General features: G+C 40.0%; 1 protein-coding gene across 4 annotated transcripts in view; it reads left to right on the plus strand.

Moving 5' to 3' along the window:
* Window positions 1–22,555, plus strand: part of ST6GALNAC3 (ST6 N-acetylgalactosaminide alpha-2,6-sialyltransferase 3) — a 528,670-nt gene that overhangs the window by 212,526 nt on the left and 293,589 nt on the right. For 3 of the 4 annotated variants that reach the window (XM_082686593.1, XM_082686594.1, XM_082686595.1), the window contains one exon: window positions 15,882–16,076. In XM_082686593.1, the coding sequence (XP_082542719.1) occupies window positions 15,882–16,076 (195 nt within the window). Of the gene's footprint in view, window positions 1–15,881; window positions 16,077–22,555 lie in introns of those variants that run through there. The other variant, XM_082686596.1, reaches the window with a different exon arrangement.

The raw sequence follows: 22,555 nt of genomic DNA on the forward strand, positions 1-22,555 counted from the left end.
CAAACCTTTGTCCATGATGGTATTTTGCTAAACAGTGAACCCTGAGTGTATATGCAACAAATGTTCATTGATCACCACCTGTATACCAAATATTATACAAGGATGATGTATTGGTAACAAAAACAGACACAGTTCTTACCCTTGTACAATTTTAACCTTAATAAGAAAGACATCGAGTTATTTTGTAATGAATACATACTAGTTTTCTCCTTCATGTTTTCTGCCACAATCAAGTTTCTTATTTTAGAACAGACTGAACTTAGGCCCCATACAAGAATGGTGTTGACACTCAGGAAGTATGTACTGATTTGTAGAGAATATTAAATCTCTTTAGCCCTCATTTTTCTTGTTACACAAATAATGTTTTAAAACAAATATTCTTTAAGAAAATCATCCTTTATAGTTGATAATCATTATCAGTCATCATTTGTGTAGAACTTTGGTGTTTATGAAAGTAGGGCTTTTTATAAGCTTTATCACCCTATAAATTGGTGGAAAAGGGGCTCTTATAATTTCTGTTTCACAGTTTAGAAATCTGTAGATAGGCACTAATCTGTTCATTTTGGAGCTGAGATTAGACCTTAGTCTCTCTATCTCCAAATCATCTTTTCCTTTGACTACCATTGCCTCCTGAAAATGATTAAAACAAAACATCAAGAGATACATAAGCATCTTGCTTTCCACTTATGATAAATATTTTTCACCTGAAAAGCACAAATTATTATATCCACTTAATTTATTGATTCACCAACATTTCCTAGCACCTAATATGTGCCAAACAATGAGTTTCCAGGACAAGGGGTCCAAGATGTAGTTCTTTCGTCCAAGGCATTATGATTTATTGGAGTAGACAGGCATATAAGTAAATAAATATAGGACTATGAGATAAGATATTCTTGAGGCATAATGCAAAGATCAGTAGCTTTTTGGACAGTCTGGTTTGTGTCTTGACATTAATTACTATTTATTAGCTATTATCCTGGTCACATCATTTATCCTCTTTGGCCAAAGTTTCCTCATCTATGAAACAGGGGATAAAAGTATTAACGTACATTGCAGTTGTAAATATTAGAGAAAGTGTATAATTCCATGGGCTAGTGGTGCTGAATTACTTGTACTACAGTTATAACATGACTGAGTCATTACAAATTCTGCGTATATAAAATTGTTTTGTATTTATCTCTTTTCTATCTATCCATCCTTCTATGTATCCATCCATCCACCTACTCTCTGACTGTGGGCTCCCCAAGAATCTAGAGACTAATTTCCTGATAAGATAATAGAAAGGCTAGGGGAAATATCTGAGAGGAGGTGAGGTTTTTTGGTGTCTGAAGACAGATCTTTTGGTTTTGTTTTTTTATTTTTCTGAACTGAAATTTTATTTTTTTAAGATGTTATTTATTTAAGAGAGAGAGAGAGAGCTTGAGGGAGAGTGTGAGGGAGAAGCAGGCTCCCCACTGAGCAGGGAGCTTGACGCGGGACTGGGTTCCAGGACTCTGAGATGATGACTTGAGCTGAAGGCAGATGTTTAACTGACTAAGCCACCCAGGCACCTCAGTGAAGTGAAATTTTAGGTAGAAGGAATTGTACCAGGTATGAAGCCATCAAAAGTGACGGAACCTTCCAGGAACCATGAGATGCTCACTATAGCTGAAGTATGAAGTACGAACTTGGGGAGGCTGAGGGCTCAGCTGGACCAATAGTCAGAGGTCAGATCATAAAGGTGCTTTTATCTCATGCTGAGCCACTTGGACTTTATTTTACCTACATACAACTTTCTCTCACCTAAATAGAAAATGACAAGCTTGGAACATTAGTGATGGAAACAACTTGTTTTGTTTTTTGGAGCAGCTCTTGATTGCGTGGAAAATAGAGGAATCTACCAAAAATGTATCTGCAAAAATAAGAAATGGTATATCTTGAACAAGAATCTTTTTTTTTTTTAAAGATTTTATTTATTTATTTGACAGAGAGAAATCACAAGTAGATGGAGAGGCAGGCAGAGAGAGAGAGAGAGGGAAGCAGGCTCCCTGCCGAGCAGAGAGCCCGATGCGGGACTCGATCCCAGGAGCCTGAGATCATGACCTGAGCCGAAGGCAGCAGCTTAACCCACTGAGCCACCCAGGCGCCCTTGAACAAGAATCTTTATGATGAATGGATCATGGAGAGTTGAGATTTCTAGTGAAAAATACCATTAGGAGGCATCTTAAGGCAAGTTCCAGAAGGAACGTGCCCAAATGTTATAGGTCAGAGCTCCCTGGGGCAAATTTTGTACATTACGTGGCAAGTTCTAATGCAGCAGGGACAGGACTGAGAGTACCTGAACCCCAAATAGAACACTTACCATTTTCTCTGAAAGTCAACATAAATATTTGATAATGTCTCCCTTTCTGTGAAGGGGCCCTCGCTCAGTGGGAGTGGTATCTAGTATCCCTTAGCAGAACAGAATTATTTGTTTTCTTAAGCTTTTCTTTATGTCCTGGAGGTGGATTCTAAAAGCTCCTAAAGTATTTTGATTTTGAATTCTCACAAAAGTATTTTTTCTTTCACAGTAATTCAATATAAAAGGCAATAAAAGTGATATATTCAGAAGTATTCAGGACCTGCTATCAGTGCCACACGGGAATAAACTGTCTTGCCACTTGCACATCCCACGGGAGAAGAGAATCACAATTCACATATAGGAAATATTTAATGTGTTTGCCTCCGTTTTGCTCATATTGTCTGCTCTGCTGAAAGGCAGATTTTTTTGCAGATAAAAGCTGCCCTATCTTGCTGAACTGCTCATCTGTTTTGCTCAGAAAGAAAAGCCTTTGTTAAAATCAGAAGCAAAACCTGATTTTCAAAATATTGCCTAAAAATAACAAAATGCAAGGAGATATCAAAATGTGCTAAGATTATGGGCCAACCTTGTGCTTTGGAAATTACCAAATTTGGCAAATACTATTTTTATGTGAACGGGCAGTGTATATTTCCTAAGCATCGCCTTACAAATGGTGGTTAGGAGCTCCAGAATAAGCTAAACTCGGGGGGTGGCCTTGCCCTTGTGACTGGGCAGGCGGATAGACACGTGGTTGAAGGTGGTGAACCATGCTGCCCTCACTCTGCCTTTCAGGACTGCTCACAAATTACTCGTGCATTTTTGAGGTCTGCGTCCACAAGACGTGGGGCTTGGCTGCCTTTGCCAATGGGGAAGCACTGGGAGACAAGACAGATAGAGCTGCTACTTTTCAAGAGCTCATGGTCTAGGAGGGAAAGAGATATTAAGCCAGCCATTGATTGCAACAGTGCCCCAAGATATGCAAGGGAGGTTCAGTCGACCGTGGGCCAAGCCCATTAGTGGTTGTCAAAGCTCAGTCTTTGGGACCCAATTCTGGCGAAAGAATACCCACCTGGGCTGGGTCTTGGGCACCGGAGCTGAGATTTTTAGTTAAAATATTAAGATCTAGCACAAATTCACTCCTGTCAACTAAATGTTTCTGAATTTTCAGAAATGGCCTTTGTTTCTTTACATCTATTTACTGGTAAGTCTCCCCCGGGACGAGCTTTGTGAATATTTTTTATGATAATGTTTACTGAGCAAATCTGAACGTTTGCCTTGTAGAACCAACAAATAATCTCCAGAGAAATCTTCATCTTTATGCAGCCACGTATAAGATACAAAAACAGGTGTTTTCTTATTTTAAGAAATATGCACAGAAATGAACATTTTCATACTCTCCTTGCTTTGATTTCAGATTTTCAACAAACTGAACTCTCAGTTTTAAAACTCCTATTGGGAGTGCCGGGACTTAGTGGGGGTGGTGTGACCAGGTGTGTTAACCCATCTGTCTGTATATGCATGAGAGACTGAACCCGATTCTGTACCACACAACTGGGTGCAGAAATATGGAAGCTTTTTTTCAGATAAGGGTTAAGAAGGAAATAATCTCTTTTGCTGCAAACTTTTTCTCAGCAGGTACAAAATAGCTGCAATCAGGTAGGCTTTGGTAAGTGGCAGCTGCTATCTACCAAGTTGAAAGATCACAGGTTCTCACCCTATTCCTATTTCAATTACATAGACACTGGGTTCTATTTGCGTCTCTGAAGGCATGCCTGACTCTGTGATAAGAAATGGGCCTTGACGAAGCATGGGGTCATGTACACAGCCAGGCTGCAAGCCTAACGTGTGACACCAGCTCTGGCCAGTCAGGGTCCCTGGGTCATCATTACAGTGTCATTAGACATGAGAACCAGCTAGGATCCTGAGGACATTCCTTCGTACAGATGAGAAATCAAAGCCATGAGAGGGTAACACCCTTACCTGTGGTCGTGGACTTATCAAAACAGCTCTGGCCTCAAGCTGCTACTTGCCTTGTGCTACAGAGATAAATACACCAGGTTGAATTGATGAACACCATTACTGTCTGAAGCATTGTGCTGATGGGATTTGGAAGTTGCATCCTGACTCTGGGGAAATGGTGCTGGGGTTGATTAGCAGTGTCTGTCTGCAGAGAATGTGGGGGCCATGTGTTTTTCTGAATTCCATTGAGTGATGGAGGAGGATGGGTAATCAGATAATTACCATATGATCTGAAGTGTGCTAAAGAACAAAGTGCTCTAAAGTCTTCCTGGAGGGTCAGGACCATTTCGTAGGAGATGACGTTTGATTTGGTCTTGAAGAATAATTAGCAGTTTTCCTCACAGAGAAAGGAAAGAAGAAGACATTCCATAAAGGCAGAATAGCTTGGGTGGGGACCTAATATGTGATAAAACAAAGGAAATTAATGCTTATTGATTGTTTGCTTTATGCTGGGCACTAAGCTAGGTCCTTTATGTATTATCTCATTATTTAATTTTCATAATGACTCGAAGATGTTACAGATTAGGAACATGGACAAAGAAAATTAAGATGTAAGATGCTCAAAGTCATATAGCCATATAGGGTGAGACTTTAGTTACTGGGGCTCCAAAGGAACTTAAGTGGTAGCTTTTTAAAGGAACAGGGTAGATGAGGAAGAGTGGATTGGGGAGGGAGGATATCATCAGTTTGGATTTGGACTATTAAATTTGAGTTGCCTCTGGGACATCTAAATAGAGAAGGCTTGTATGCTGTTGGAAATATGGCATTGACTGATCTGTTTGTGATAAAAATAATGGATCAAAGACTCACTGATAACAGACTTTGTGCTTATATTTCCAGGCTTCTCCTTAACAGTGGAGATCTTTCTGCCTTTGCTATCCTAGCACAGGAGACTATAAGTAATAAACGAATATGCTTTATGTTGCATGAGCGATTCAAATTACTGCCAATGCAATATTAAACCCAGAATTGATAGGAAAACTGTCTTACTTAGAAATTCAAGTGTTCTTGACACAGTACAATTTATTATCACCATGAGACCTGTGCTCTGGCAAAACTCTGCTTGTGTTCAGAAAAGACTTTTGAATATGTGTGTTACTTTGCCAGCATTCAACTTTGACCTACAAGAGGACAATGTCTAGTCCTTAGAGAGATACTAGGAGGTGCCATAGTTAACAGGGCATGGAGATGGGGCGTGACTTGCGTACTTGCCCAGGGTCATCAAACCATGTTCCAAAAAAGAAGGCTTTAAAAAAAAATATTTTTTAACTTGTGCAATTTCAAAAACAAGAAAAAAACCCAAAAAAGCTTTTATGTTGGTGAATTCCAATGTCCTGGGCAACTCAGCGCTCTTTGTTATTCTCTTTGGGGACTTGTGATTACAGCTCCTTTGGAGTACAGGGTAAGGGGATAAGTGTTTAGAATAATCCAGGTCCCATTCCTGATTCTCTTTGTTCTCTAGGATGAGGACAGTGTTGATCATAGCGATGACAATGACTTTGATACTACCATACCGCATTGATTTTAAAAATATTTTTTCCCACACATCGGGGAGTGGGGTGCATTGTATTCCCAGTACTACCTTACAGCCACTACCAGCCTGCAATGAAGTTAAATTCCCCCAGATGGGATTTGTGTTGTTTCAAATGGTCACCTGGGGATGCTGCCAACCTGAGACCACTTTAAATTGAATTATTTACTGAGATTTTTCTTGAATCACACCGGTAGTGTGAACTTGTATCAAAAACCTGCATGAGTACCTGCTTGTGGTTCGAATTCTCAGGGGAGATTATTTTTTCCTTTCTCTTCTCTTGCTGTGCCTTTCTGAATGGCAGCTTTATTTCTGGGATATTCTAACTTTAAGGAAATAGCATTTTTGTGTCTTAGCTCTTTGCAGAGGTCTATTATTAGACTCCCCATCTTGCTTTTCTTTCTTACCATATTTAGAGTAACCGTGTATCTAACAATAACAATAGATGGTATCTCAGAGTTGATGAAATACTGTTAACAATAAGAGCTAACATTTGCTGTGCGCTTTGCCTTTGCCTGGTAGTGCTTTTAGGGTTCTTCTTCTTCTGTAGTAAGTCATTTAAACTGTTAGCAATCATAGAAGGCGGGTACTATTGCTTCTCCAATTTCAGGTAAGAAAACAGAAGCACAAAAATTATGAACAACATGCTCAATGTTACATACGTTGACTTATTTAGTGTTAATTGACCACCCTTAGTCGGTGGATAGGTTGCTCATGAGAATCTATTTCATTCCAGTAAAGTTCTTGCTGAACACAACTAACTTGCAAGTCCCTCCCCTCAGAAAATGTGTCATTGTCCTTAGTACTAGGACAGGGTGTCCTTTTGTTATCCATTTCTCATTCCAGATGGGGGATTCATGTTTTAAGTGTTATTCTCAGACAAGAGTTGGTTTTCTAAAAAACGTGAATTCATTAAATATTCTCATTAGGTACCATGGAAAAGATGTTGTTCTAAGCAGATTTACTACCATTCAGATCTGCAAGTTGTAGCTCAGAATACGCACATTCTTCTTCCTTCACATTAGGTCCCCTATCCTAACCCTTTCCCCCCCACCTCCTCAGCATACCCACATCAAATCTACACAGAAATGTCCAGGTGAGGTGAATTAGGAGGAAAAAAGAAAAGAATGATTTAATGTGTAGAAAATGTATTTCCCCTAATGATCCAATCTAAAACTTTTCAGATAATTTACCATTTGAATTTAGAAGAGAATAATTTTTGATCCTCTCTTCTTATCTCCTTCATTTTTTAATTTCTTCCACACATATTTGCTGAATATCTTCCAAATTCAAGACGCTGTGCTTAATGTTGCCCAAGCTGTTTCTCAGACTTTGTTCATGTTCTCAAAGAGTTCTTTCTTTCTTTCTTTCTTTCTTTCTTTCTTTCTTTCTTTCTTTCTTTCTTTCTTTCTTTTTTGAGAGAGAGGGAGAATGAGAGCTAGCGGGGTATGGAGGGACAGAGGAAGAGAGAGAGAGAATCTTAAGCAGGTTCCATGCAGAGCGTGGAGCCCAGCATGGGACTTGATCTCATAACTCTGAGATCATGGCCTGAGCCAAAATCAAGAGTCAGACACCTAAGTGACTCAGCCAACCAGGTACCCCTCAAGGAATTATTACAATCAAAATTATAGGGAACCTTTCCCTCCCTGACCCTCTTCTCCCTCCTCCTCCTCCTTTGCTCTTTCTTTTGTCTTTCTTCTCCATCCACTTCATCTCATCTCACTCTCATTCACCACCTGAAAGCCAGGAAGGGATACAGGTTTTAAGGAAGAAACACTATTTGAGTTGAACTGTATTTGCCCTTGTAGAGATGAGGCTGGTAGAAAATAGCAGGGTACCAATGAGGAGCATTCGGGGCAAAGCCACAGAAACTAGGTAGCAAAGGGGCTTTGGAGAATGTTGAGATGCTGTCCTGATACAGGGAGGGATGAAACAACAGATGGGACATGGAACCTCCAAGCATTCACACTTCCCTTCCTACTTCACTGGTTATAGGAAGAATCAGGTAGGCTGACAGGTCTGAAGGTGTTTTTAAAGATAGATGCTGTACAATATCAATGTCAGGTGGATTCACAGAAGAATAGAGGGTCCCATCGTCATCTTCATGGTTCTCATTCTCGTCATTAGCATGATGCCTCTGGGGATGACTCCCTCCCCAATGACACCAGGTCACCAGAATTTATTCTTATGTTTCAATTCTGTGTCCTGAACACTTTGAAAGTAAGAATTGGATTCTAAGAGACAAATTAATCTCTGTAAGAGTGAAAGATGCCAAACAGATGTCTGAAGGAACCAAAAAAAAAGGGGGCTAGTGTTTTCTAAGGTGGTGGAGAATAAAACAAAATCACCCAGTTTGGTTACCTAAGAATCTTCATCGTCTTTGGTTAGTTAGTACCTGTCTTCCCTCTACAGAATGCCAGGGGTAGAGGGAGACAACAATAGGCAGACTGAAAGATGTTTGTTCCCCTAAGTTTAAGAACTTAATGAGAAAAAAAAAAAAGAGGTAACTTCAGGGCTATCTGTCCCGATGTCTAATGTACTTATCATGAGGACTGGCCCTTTTAATTATTTTACTTATTTATTTTTAAAGATTTTATATATTTATTTATTTGTCAGAGAGAGAGAAAGCACAAGCAGGCAGAGGCACAGAGAGAAGCAGGCTCCCTGTTGAGCAAGGAACGCCACATGGGACTCGATCCCAGGATCCTGGGATCATGACCTGAGCTGAAGGCAGTGGCTTAACCAACTGAGCCACCCAGGCGTCCCAGAACTGGCCCTTTTAAATAAATTTCTCTGTGTCTAACTGCACAGCTATACTGTGAGAGACTTTGCTTTCTGGACCCCTTCATTCTACATACTCAGTACCAATCTTCAGCTTTATCTTGTGTTTCTGAAGAATTTTGATTCCTTTCTGTCATGTGAAAGGACTTATGCTGAAGCAGTATGATAAAAATGAAAGGCAAAATGAGATAAACTGGTTTTATATAATTTTTCAAAATGAAACAAACTCAGTCAATATAGCCATGATTGTTTTCATTTGATATTGTAGCAGTCTGAAAATCAAATCAGGATAGGAAAACCTAACTCCCCTCCTCAAGTAAAATAAGAAAGATGTGTAAGCATACAAAATATCCATTGACAGTTTTCATTATGGTTTTAATATATGTGTTAGAAAGTTAGGTGTGACCTTTTATCGTGTCATCTACAGACTCATAGTGTTCATGTGAACTTGAACTTCTCTGTAGTGTTTATAACTATATGGAGTCTCCTTTGGGCAAAAAAAATCCCTGAAGAAATTTTGGCCACCTATAATTTCTACCTGGGACTTTGCCCAGGATAAGGTATACTGTGGTGCTCCTGAAAACTCAGTTGCCTTGGTTTTTGTTTGTTGGATCTGTAATTCTTACTAGACTGTTCCTATGTCTGATGGTGACATGTTGACATGGATTCCAAATTCTTAAAGTAGGTTACCATATTGAAGGTTGCTACTTAATTTTTTAAATTTAATTTAATTAATTTAATTTAATTTTTTAAATGAAACCATCAGCATTATGTTGTTTAGCTGCATCTTCATTAAATAGAACGACTGTAGAATTGTGGAGCTAAGAAAGGAAGATATGTCCATTTGATCATGTTGGTTCCTGCAAACTGCTGGTAATAGGACTCCATACTATTGATTGACAAATGGCACCGAATATTCTCTAGCAGAAGTGAAAGAATAATTGCTTTATTTTCCCTGAGTGCTAACCAATGGTATCCTGAAGCTGTCTTTTTAGTACTGGAAATAAAGCCAGGATTAAATTTGCCCAGAAAGTACTGATTTTGAGGTAAATATAATTATCCTGCTTCAGATCAGCCACTTAATTTTCCAAAGAATTATTTTATTGACAAAATGTGTTACAAAATCTACTTAGGGCACCAAAATTTCTGGACCAGTCCTCTTAAAGTGTTCCCTCTGGTATGGGTAAAAATTAACAACTTAGTTAATTCATACACTAGATCAAGGGCTTTGGAGTCAGAATATCTGAATTAAATACCTGTGTTTATTATTTTCTTGCTCTGTAACCTTGGGTAAGTCACTCAACCTCTCTACATCTCTATTTCTTTGTCTGGAAAATGAGGATTACAGAAGCATTTCTCCAACTAATAACACTGACTAAATATTACCTTCTATTAAGACCATGATGATTGTTCATCCATGTACACTCTATCTGGACTCTAATCCTAGTGCCCCCACTAGGAGAAGAAAAGCCAGCCACTAAAAGTAACAGTTGCAGTTTTCATATTGAGAATTATATGTCAATTAGTGATAATGGATCACTGATGAAGTGGTGCATTTGCTCTAGTCATTGTTTTTCCCACCTCTTCATCCATGGGCCACACCATGTCCAGATGAGTCCCCCCAAAATCAAATCTGATCCTGTCACTCTCACACTGAGACCTCTTCTTTGGATTCTACGGTGTAAGTCCAGACTCCTCGGTGTGATGTACAAGACCTTCCTTCCATAGTCAGATCCCTTTCTGTCTCTCTAGTTCCACTCCTTCTGCCCTCCTCAAAGCCTACTCCTGAAATGTATTTCTTTTAGGTCATCACATTTTCTTCAGGAGCTTTGTGGCTTCTGAAATGCTGCTTATTCTTTTATGTTGACCTTGTTTGACATTCACTACTCTCTTCTTGATGACCTCAATGATTCTATCACCAGTTATGCTGCCTAAGTATGAACTCTACTGATTTAGGTCTGGCCCCCTCTTATTACCTCCCTTTTCTCACCCCCCTCCCAACAAATGGATGATGTTTTCCCCAGAGTTCACTATAGTTTAATAAGCAGGATCCAGTTTGTTGATTCAATAGATAAATAAAACAAATGAAGATTTTATCTGTATACTCTGAGCTTTGCTAATTTATCCTTATACAAATGAGAAGAAGCTTTATTGTATTTTTGGAGAACCACACTTGGAGCTTGGCCAATGACACAAGGTAGAATTAAATTGATGACACAATTTTCTATATGGAAGAAGAATTTGTATTTAATAAGGTCACAAATATGTAACGGGTAGACTTGTCAATGTGTGAAGTGTTTGAGCACTGATATAAATAAACAATCAGGACAAATATTTATTATTGGATAGATGACAGCATATGGACAAAAATATATATAGTTTTACCCTGGAAAACAACTTACTTTGGTAATTAAATAATGCTGCTTAAATGGAAAAAATACAGCTTTAGACTATTGTTAATCATTTATGAAAAAGAAACAAAAAATCTAGCAACTGACTAAATTAAAAGGTAAAGACTTTATCCTGAGGTTAAACACTAATTCTGTGGTAGAAAGAATAAAAACATACAAACATTAATACAGCTTGCAAATTTGCTAGGTACAAATATTTGCGATTGTTTTCTCCCTAAATCCTAAATTCTGTGTGGATTTTATTTTGAGATAGGTATTTCTGCTATAAGTCTGATAAATGATATTCCAACTCTAAAGAGCAAGCAACTGGAATGCCACATTTTTGATGCATATTTTTGCAGCACAGAGGGGATTAAATTCTAAATGTCTCAGCTGTTAAAGGCCCCTTCAGACTTGCCCAAAATGAGGAACAAAGAAGGAGAAAGCGTTCCCTAAAGCAATTCATCAGATCTATTTGGGCACAGTGACATTCTCTCAGAGCTTGTGTGGATAAGTTTCACTGAATAGTTCAAGGGTGTGCAGCTGCCTGGAATATTGAGAAAAGATATCTCCAAGTTTTTATCATGAATTACATGGGCTGGCCAATTCTTACCAACTGGCTAATGGCCAACAAGGCTCTGACAATTAGTAGTTGTAATGATAATATCTCCCATTTTTGAGCACTCACTGTGTGCCAGAAGGGTGCATTTTCCACCTGTTGTATTGTTTTAAGTTTGTACTTACTTTTTTTTTTTTTTTTTTTTTTTTTTTTAAGTAGGCTTCATGCCAAACTCATGACTCTGAGATTGAGAGTCACAAGCTCTACGGACTGAGCCAGCCAGATGCCCCGAAAGTGCATACTTCTAATCTTAGAGGAAAGACCTATTAAATGTATTTCCTATTTTTGCAGTATGAAAAGTTTGTCAGACTGAATCTTCTCCATTATAAATTTGATGAGTATTTAATTGTTGCTTTTTCTTACCTAGTTGCTGGTTGTTGGATCTAGGAGATGCCCTGATTACTTCATTAAAGGCAGCAGTGATCGCTTCCATAAGCGGATTGTTAGACACAGAGCAGAAAAATAAGTAGAGTCTTCAAATTTGCTGAGTGTTGCTGGACTCAAAACAATTGCTTGAACAAGTCACTGATGGGATAAACTTAAGTAACTAGAAACAAGGCATTGTGGTGTGTTAGATGGCAATATCAAATATGATGACATGATTGATACATTTTCACTTGATTGGAAAGCGCACCAAGTTTTCGGACTATAAAGCATAACACTTTTATGCATTTATCCTTTCATTATCCTAATGTAAGATGGATGGGACAGATAATTGCATCTGACCGAATGTATGTGGCTTACTGTTTTTTGTGTTTGGATTTGGACCCTGTCTACTTCCCTACCATCATCTCCCACCACATACAGTCTATGTACTCTTTATACCGAGTCATTTGCAGGTTGCTGACCAATTTAAGGCCTTGGTCTATGTTTGTTCCCTCTACCTGGAATGCCCTTCCAATCTTCACTTGTCTAACTCCACCTCATTCTTCAGGACCCCTTTTGAATGCTGCCTCCCCAAATAAGCATTCCCTGTCCCACGCACAACCCTTCCCACTCCCTCTGGACTGGCACAGCGCCCTGTGCGTAACCTCCATTACCTCATTTGATATGTGACGTGCTACCCTTCTGTTTACTTGCCAGGGGCACTAAGGTGTGACTCTGGAGGCATTGTTTTATGACTTTTAGGGATTTATTTCTGCTTTTTAGCCCCTCACCCAGTCTGTACAGAGCACAGGCTCAGTGAGTGACTGTGACTTGGAGGAGTAAATGCATTCATATATATCACACATGTTAGTATTTTGTTACTTCCCCAACTCCCACATCTCTCCCACAAGCACACATACACATTCTCACTGCATTCTGGGGTGGTAGACTTCCAAAAGCCTCATCCACAGGCTTTATTGTCATTGCTAAAGCTCAAGGTCATGATTTGCCAGGAATGCCTGCTAGAAGGATGTGCGTCAGTGTGCCGTCCTGTTGTCCTTGCTGTCTGAAGTACAGAATGTGCTTGAAATTATACCTCTGCTAGTGGAATTTCAGGCTGCTTTTATATCAGCACTCTGAGAATGCTTTCGTGTTAAAGAAGAATATTGCAGGGTAAAGAAAGACAAAGAATCTGGTCCAGGCAAAGCCCACGCTATAAAAGAACACTCTGCCCACTGTAGAATAGGATTCCAGGTCAAGCACAGATGAGTCTGTCTGGCATCTACTCTCCATTTGCTTCCCTCATCCTTTCTGTGCTCGTTACTTGGTTCCCTTTAATAAAACATGGGAGGCAGACATGGATTACCAGGGAGCAGACTTTTACAACTGTGATTTCATTCCATTTTGAAGTTTCTCTCCAAAAGGTTGACTTATTTTCCTCTCGTGTACGCATTATGTATGTGTGACTATGCGAGATCAGTGAATTCAGAAAGGCCCTCTGAGCCTTTGTTTCCAAACCCCCAGCCATGCAATGCAGTGCAGCAAGCAGGAGAACCAGAGAGCCTCAGTGAGCCTGGAATAGACAAAGGCACAAATCCCATCTGGGTCTCCTTCAAAGAGAACTGCTGTTTTGCAACAAGCTACCTGATGGTGATAAAAAAGGTTCTTACCTGTTTACTTAATGGGTGACTGGTCTCTTTGCTTTTATTTAGCCATCTGTTCTGGTCTGTGTCCCTTTAAACTTGTAAGATCCATCACCTCATTTAAGCTGTTACCTTGACACATTGCAATGTTGTGGACATAATGATTCCACAGAGGAGCAAATTAAAACAGTTTTTCATGATTAGAAGGTTAAATGAGGTAAGGCAGTGGTAGTTAGTGGTGAGATAAGGGGTTTTGAGGAGGCAGAACTCAAGGGACTTTCAGGTGATTGGGAAATTAGGCTGGCTAGACAGAGGGATGGGGCTTTTATTAATTATGGGAGCTGAGCAAGAGCAAAGACTTCCTTTGGGGTCTCTGGCTTCTGGGGACTTATTCCACTGTCCTTGCAGAGACTGTGACAATGGCCCAGGGAGGAACAAGCGCTGGCTTTGGGTTTCTTTTCTTCTTGGGGTGTTCTGTGAACAGCAAAAAGAAACTTAAGCTGGAAACACAACAACACGTATCTAGTCATTCCTGAGAGTTATTTGGCTTTCTTTAAGTTTGAAGAAGAATCAAGGGCTGAGCCCAGCTTCAAGGGGGGTGAATATCTGCTTGTGACTTCAGCATGGACTTCAAGGCAGAGTTACTCCTGACATCTGCCTTCCGCTCTGCTCTCCTTGCTCTAGACTTGACCTTCCATTCAGACGACCTGCCATCTGGAGAAAACCAGGCCTTTGAAAGCCCAGGGCTTCATCCTATTACTCATTTAAATCAGTTCTTGCTCTTACCACTCTGGTGTCTCTTGATATGGCCAGGATTCTTGTAGTTACCTAGATTTGAACTCTAAGGCATCTCTGAATTTTCCATCTGCATCTCTGTCCAATCAGGAGTCACGGTTTCTGCGTATCACGTACATTGAGTTTCTCATATCTTTTTCCACCCTTGTATTCCCCTTGCCACTGCTCTGGTTCCCATCCCTCATCTGAACCAGTTGGAACAGCCTCCTAACAAGTTGCTGCCTAGCTTTCGTGTCTCCCTGCTCTAAAACATCTTAAGCACTTATGTTTGATTATATCTTATAACAGTCACTTCTAAAAAATCAAGCAAGCAAACAAACAAAACCTCCTTTGGTCTTCTTTCCCCTAACAAACTCAGTGGACTTCTTAGCTTGGGTTTTCAGGCAGTCCGTCAAGTTACCATTTGTTTTTCCAGCTTTTTCTCTTCCTCTGTGCTCCGGGAAGACAGTATGCTATGTAGCTATGAATAACCCCATGTTTTCTTGCCTCCTTGCCCTCTACCTGGAAAGTTTCACTCACACATCTCTACTGAACAAAATTCATGTGTTTTATCTTGCGCAGTCTCAGCCACAGTTCTGCTCTCTCCCACCCTAGTCAGGTGCCCTTTCTGCTTCTCTTGCTCCATAGCAACACATTTACACAGATGTTCTTATGCTGCTGGGCATGGATTTTGTCCTACTCGTATTCTTAGCTTTTTGAGTCTTATTTTGTGCAAAGTTTCCTGCTGTTGTGGGTGCTAGATAGCGAAACAGAGTCATTGTTAATAAAGTGTCTACAGGGATGTGAAAAATCCATTCATTCATTCATTCATTCATTCACTTAAATGTTTCCTGGAGGCCTCCAGTATGTAAGGTATGTGTCAAGGACCTGGGATACAGAAGTCACTACGACAGTACATTCTTGTTCTCTGGATATCACAGTTAGATGGAGGAAAAGTCATTTAAATAATTATACAAAGGATCACATGCAACAGTAGAAGTTACCTTCAAGGTATGGGAGTGGCAGGACTGCTTGTTTCTATTAGGGTAGATAGGTTGGGGTGAAGGGATCATGCTGGGAGGGGACCTGAGCAGTTAGGAAGGGCTTCCTGTAGTTGAGAATGTCTGATTTGTGTTTTGAAAATGGAATAGAAGTTGTTGAGGGATATAGGGAAGTAAGGAAGAGTAGGAATGGAGGGAAAGATAATCTAAGAAAGTTGCTCTGCTTGCTCTCAGAGGCTTATGAAAGCAACCTGGCCACCAAATGATTATGTTCTGTCTGCAAGTGAAATATCCTAAATGAAATCATCCTTTGATCCCTCTGAAAGAAAAAGTGAGAGAAACAAAGGAACCTCCTTCTGTGACTACTTTTGGTTGAAAGTCATTCGTTCATTCATTCACTCTTTTTTTTTTTTTTTTTTTTAAATATTTTGTAGAGAAAGTCTGTGATCGCAGTGAGCTTCATAGCAGCGTTCCTCTTCCTGCTGGTTGTGCGCCTGGTAAATGAAGTGAATTTCCCACTGCTGCTAAACTGCTTCAGACAGCCTGGCACAAAATGGATCCCATTCTCCTACACATATATGCGGCCCCTTCGAACTCACTATGGATACATTAATGTGAGGACACAAGAGGTAAGACCTCAGAGGGTTTCCTAGGATTCATGGGTATCCAAGGTAACAGGCTCCTAATCACTGAACTTACTCTCTCTGCCCCTACAAGCTTCTTTGGGTCCCTGGCATTTTCTGATTTCTCATTCTCAAACATTTACTGACACATGTGTGAAGTCTGCTGGCCCCCTCTACATCGAATCTTTGGATTCACTAGCTTCATGTGGAGCAGAGGAGGCAATTACTTGTTTTCCTGGTGTTTTGTGGCATAACTTACATATCTTTCTATTTCAAAACTCTGATCAGCAGTTACCAGCTGGAGAATAGGCTGGCTTTATTTTCTGGAGGTCAACTAGTTGGGGGACAGCTCTTTGTAGAACTGCAGAGAAGCATTTATATTCTTTAAAACTCTGTAATCCTTAGACCTGGAGCTAGAAAGGCCAAGCTGATTTAAAAATTCTCCATGGCTGCAGAGATAATGGGATTTAAAGAGTTTCCAAATTTAAAGGGGTTAAAAGCATTTAAGTCGTATAATCACTGAACCTCTAAATCTTTGTAGCCATTTGGTCATACAGGAGAGAATGGAGGTACATGGACAACTAGAAAGTATGCTACACTGTGCTAGCAGCACTTTTATAAGCAAGAATTTATATCTTGGAGGGAGGTAAAGAATAATGAGCCTTCCAAAATGTGTGAAGTATATAGAAATGATTAATACAATTGTTTTCACTATTTGTTTCTATAAAGTAGGATATATGTGAGGTTAATATTTGCAGATGCGAAGTCCAAGCCTGTTTGAAGCCGTTGGCAAGAAGGGTACAAGTCACCAGAGTGTCTACATCATTGGGCAGAGTTTGGCTCAGATCCCATTGACAGGTCCTTGCCCAGAGATACTAGAGAGGAGACTTAACATGCAGAAAGCTAGCTGCTCCTGTCCCGAGAGCTATTCTTAGCATCCAGGGAGGGATACTGAAAGCTATATTGGTCCATCCCCTTTTGTAGGCACTATCATACTTGAGTCACTACTTCTGGTTAATTCGATTCTTTGAGAATTGTTTCTGTAGCTGCAGGATTTACAGGCTTTTTCTTAGACATTTATAGAAAAAGACAAAACGCCATTAATAACATAAATTCGTAGGAGTCTTGCTTGATGTTTATCTTTTCATTGGTTTTAAATTCCTTTTTTAGAAATTGTCCATTTCTTGCATTTGTTGAGTGTCCTAGTAAATTGATAGCCTATATAAAAATGTATCTCTTAGAGAATAGGTTGTATCACTCTCATCTTCTGTTTCTTTCATTTTTGGTTGTCACTGAATATCCTGTAATGGCTGGATTGTGTTGATCATCTCACAAGTGCCTGTCACAGGTAGAAAATCAAACACGTGACTAAAGTATCTCGTGAACTAATCTCTTGAGGGAAATCCCAGCAAATGTTAAAGACCCTTTCATTTATCTAAATATTAATGGATTGGATCTTGGAGCAGTACCAGATAACTGACCTGAAATGCACTTATTTAATTAGTTACATCAACGAGCTACCTTTAAAATTCTGTTGGTATGGTTTCTATTTATATTTTTCTTTTTTATTTTTTTTGAACCTTGGTATAGTTGTTTTTTTTTTTTTTAAGATTTTATTTATTTATTTGACAGAGAGAGATCACAAGCAGGCAGAGAGGCAGGTGGAGAGAAAGGAGGAAGCAGGCTCCCTGTTGAGCAGAGAGCCCGATGCTGGGCTTGATCCAGGGCCCTGAGATCATGACCTGAGCCGAAGGCAGAGGCTTAACCCACTGAGCCACCCAGGCGCCCTGAACCTTGGTATAATTTTTAATGCAATAGCTTTACCAGATGATATTGATCATTATTTTGCTCCCACGGAGGGTCCATCTTGGGAGGAAGCATGATTCCTGGAAAGAGTTTTTAAGTTTTGAGGGACACAGGCAAGGTTTACATGTCAGTTCTGTAAAGACAACACCATTGTTATTAAAATAGCAGGGCGCTGGAGGCAGAGGGGGAGAGACAGGCTTTATATTCAGCTCAGAGTCCAACCGACTTGGGGCTCGATCACATGACCCCGAGATCATGACCTGAGCTGAGATCAAGTGTCTGACCCTCAGCCGAGCCACCCAGCACCCCTAGAACAACAGGAGTTCTTAGACACTAGGACGGGCAGTATAAATTGGAACAAGACTTTTGGAAAAAGCAGCTTCCTGTTGCCGAGTGAAGTTGAAGATCTGCATATACCATGCCCCAGCATGTCCAGTCATCCATGTACTAGAGGCACTCAGGAGCACACGCAGCAGGAGCAGCATTATTCACAACAGCTAGAACCTGGCAGCAACCCAACTGACTGCCAGAAGGAGAATGGATTCAAATAGTTCTCCATACACCAGAATATGCTACAGCCATGAACATGAAGAAGCTACGTGTGTTAGCTTAAACACACGTCTAGAGTGTGCTCTCTGTGACACTGTGGGTGAATGATTTTGAGCCAAAGATGAAAGACTAATAAAATACAGAGTGTGATTCTGTTTACAGATCATAGGAAAAGACAAAACTAAACGATGTTGCTTAGAGACATAGGAGGTAAAACTACAAAGAACAAAAAGAGGAAGAAAATCATCGTCACAGAAATGGGAAGAGCGAAGTGTGCTGTTTGTGATCAGAGTGGGTCTCTGGGATATTTGCAGTATCCTATCTTTTGATCCAGTTGGAAGTTACGGGATGTTCATATCCTATTTGTTAAGTACACATTAACGATGCTTCATTTTTGTACTTGTCTGTTTCATAATAAAAAATTAAAAATATATTCTGAGCCCAAGGAGGGTATTTACTGACCAAGAATCACAGAAAGCATTTCACCTAAGTTAACAGCAGGAAGTAACTAAAAAACTAAGTTAACAGTAGGAAGCAATGGGGCATTAAGCTTTCTAAAACAAACTGATAATATTTGCAATAGGCAACTTCATCTTATGCAGAGACTAACAGGTAACTTATTCCTCTGTCCATGCGTGTCAGCAGGAGAGGTCCATGCTGTAATATGAGTATAGGTGATGAGCAGAAATTTTTGCATGGAAGTTGAAAAACAATAAAATAGCATCCAAAAGGAAGGAGAGATTTTCCTCAGACAATTTTAGGCCAACGGTTTTTGCCTAAATTGGGAGGAAAGCTAAATTCGGTGGCTCTCTACCTCCTTTTTCACTGATTTCCTCTTCCCTTCTCACAGTTCCACCCCACCCCTGTGTCCACGCTTCACTCTTCCTCCCAAATGCTTTGTGTGCCAGTCTTCGCCAGATAATGGCTTCAGATGTAAACGTCCCCAGAGATGGTTGCATTTCAATATAGCTTGCATTAAATAAAGGAAGAAAACGTCTTCAAGAACCAAAGTCATATAGCTTAAATGATAGGTGGTAGACTTGATCTCATGAGGTACACAGCTTCTGTAGTGACCCTCAAACCTTACCTCAAAGGTAGCCACCCACTTCTATGTCCCTATTCACTCTATTTTAACCTGGAGATGGGGCAATAGGTAGAGCTTAGCTCAGTCAAGTGGTCACCAAGCTGATGTGTTTCTTTTAATATCTTGGTCCTTGAGGCTTTCTCAGAAGTTTCTCAGAAGAAAGCACAGCTTTTTAGAAACCAAGAGACTTCCCAGAATTTTTTGAGCATGTAAACATGCCAGCAATGATTTCTAGACCTAGAACATCTACAAACACGATCATTGCTGATGATGGCTTTATTGCCTGATGCTGTAGCTGGACAAGATGCTAAACAAGTTTTTTATGACCAAAAGTGTTTACAAGAAAGAGTATCTCTCCACCGTTGTCTAAAACAAAGTGGGAGTGGGGGTGGCAGAATTAGGTCAAAGATGAGTGGATGTTGGGAGAACTGGATTTCTTGGAAACAAAAAACGGATTCTCCAGTTATCTTTATTTATTTTTTTTTTTAAGAAGATTTTATTTATTTATTTGAAAGAGAGAGAGATAAAGAGCACAAGCAGAGAGAGCAGCAGGCAGGGGAGAAGCAGGTTCCCTGCTGATCAAGGCGCCGGATGCGGGACTCGATCTTAGGACACCGCGATCATGACCTGAGCTGAAGGCAGACGCTTAGCTCTGGTAATCTTTAAAAATATGAGCTCTGGTCCCCTGGGCTTGGCACAGGTGGAAGTATAGGCAATCTTATGAATCTGTGACAGTCTGTCCTGAAGGCCTCATGGATAGTAAATTATACTCTGTTCAAGCTTGGGTTAATTTTATAAATCACCTAGTTCCTGAGAGACCTATTTTCAAGTGAAGTGCAAGAAGTAAAAAAGTATAAGGAATATGAGAAAGACAAACAAGTGGCCTTGCTTTTATTTTAAATTGTTGGAGGATATTTCCTGGTTCAGGCCTATGAAAAGGAATATGTTTTGAAAACTATGAATACTATTCTAGAGGAGTTTAATTGAAATGATTAAAATACCCATCCCACCAAAACAGTGACAATTTAAATACAATGCAGTTGGTGATTGGCTCCCATTCTTTGCCCTTTGGCCCTTCTCTTTCTTAACCAATAAGGGCTAAAGTTCTTATCTTTGGGGGAGGAGCAGTCTTGAGAGGCAGGGAAGTAAAACCCCTTCCTATAGGGGAGGTGGGAGCTGAAATGCTGTAAGTCTCTCAGGCCACAGAACCCAGAATACCCGGCCACTACTTGTGTTTGATTTGTCATCAGCCATGATGTACTACAGAACTGAAGCTGGGACTCAGGGAGATTTAGGTTTTGCAGTAGGCCCTGTGCTCCCTCTGTGCTCCACCCCCACCTTTAATTTCTGACCCACTAGCTGCTCAGATGTCCAATGTCACTACTGTGTTAATGCAACTCTGCGTTTTAATAGGACTGCGTGTGGGGGACCCCATCTATATAGTGTTATGGCAGAGTTACTCTATTGTCATTTGACCTTGGACATGGTAAAAAGCATATGACAGTGAGTGTGTTTCCAAAAAATCTGTATCAGTGCTTAGCAGTAATCTATGCACTCTGCTTTCTCCTTGATGCAGGTGTTAATGATTTGTTTTAAAGTAGTTACTGTGGCAGGTAGAGAAGGCGTATAAAAGGCTAAGATACTGTAGGGCTTGGTTCAGGTAGCCATTGTTTCTCCCTGTTTGAAATCAGGGCAGATTTTGAGTAAAGAGAAGGAAATGAACTTCAGGCTAGATTCTGTTTGGTTTCTAGACCATGGAATCAGTCATTGTGTTGTCTTTTTTGTTGGGTGACCTGGTGTGAAGACATTGCTGAGAGCAAGGAACCAGCAACTTATTTGCATTAACTATTAGATAAGAGATTCAAGCTCTGGCGATCAATAGGATGCCCGGCCAGATCTTCCTGGTGATCAGTGAGGGTGACAGATGTCTCCCTCACATCTGATAAGAGAGTGTAACATGCTGGAGCTGCAGAGGATTTCTGGTATTCCTGGAAGAGTGCCCTTTCTGCTGGTACCTAAAGATGAGCTAAGGGAAGAAACACAGGATTTCTGGAACATAGCAATCAAGTTGTAGGGCTGCATATTGATTTGCGTAACAATTTAATGAGGCCGAAATATGCCTCTTTTAAAAATGAGACCATTTTAAAGCCTCAAGTAGACTAAATAAGAATACTTAGGATCAGTTGCTGTGACAGACAGGCCATACTAGCCTAATTAAAGATGTGCATAACATATTGATGTTGCAATAGAATTTCCTGAATTGTGGTTATAGCAACAATTAAGGAATAGAACTGACTTTCTTGGCAATAAACGCACACACTCCACAAATTCAAATAAATGTACACATGTAACTAAAGCTGACATGAATAGGTTTTCTATATTTGGGAATATAGGCTTTGGGTTTTTCATAAGTATAGTGAGAGCAATTATATGCAAATGAATGTTCCAAAAGTTTAAATCTGATCGATTTAATTGTTAATTAAATTCTGAATATTCACATTTGTGTAATCGTAAAGTAAGAGAAATTTCAACTATTAAATTGTTATAGAAAAGGAAACAACTAAATTAACATACCATAAAGATTACTTATTTGGCATGTGCATATTAAATTCATCATTTTTAAGATAATGTATTTTTTTCCTAAGTGTAAAGGCATATATTTATTGAGTGGAGAAGAGATGATGTTTCTCAGTGTGGTCATGAGGTATAAACTCTCCAACAGTGGCTGCATGTCAAGGCAGTCTCTGCTCCAGAGCCTCATGGGAGGGACAGACGTAATTATGGGCTGGAAAAGCCCCATGAAGCTTTCATGGGAGAAGTGAGACTTGTGCATAGGAGAAGGATTTGGATGGCATGGAGAGAAGAGAGAAAGTTGAGCTAGGGAAAAGAGCAAGAGCCAAAGTTCTGATTAGACCCTGTCCATTTTCCTTCAGCTCCTACCACTCCTAGTAGGCCAAGTACACTAAACCAAAAGTTACAGTGAATGCCTACTGTGGGTGTTCCATTTCTTACCTCTTTCTGGTTCTGGCAAGAGATTAGCCTTGTT

The sequence above is a fragment of the Mustela nivalis genome, assembly GCF_964662115.1.
Source record: "Mustela nivalis genome assembly, chromosome: 10".
NCBI classification, from domain to species: Eukaryota; Metazoa; Chordata; class Mammalia; order Carnivora; family Mustelidae; genus Mustela; species Mustela nivalis.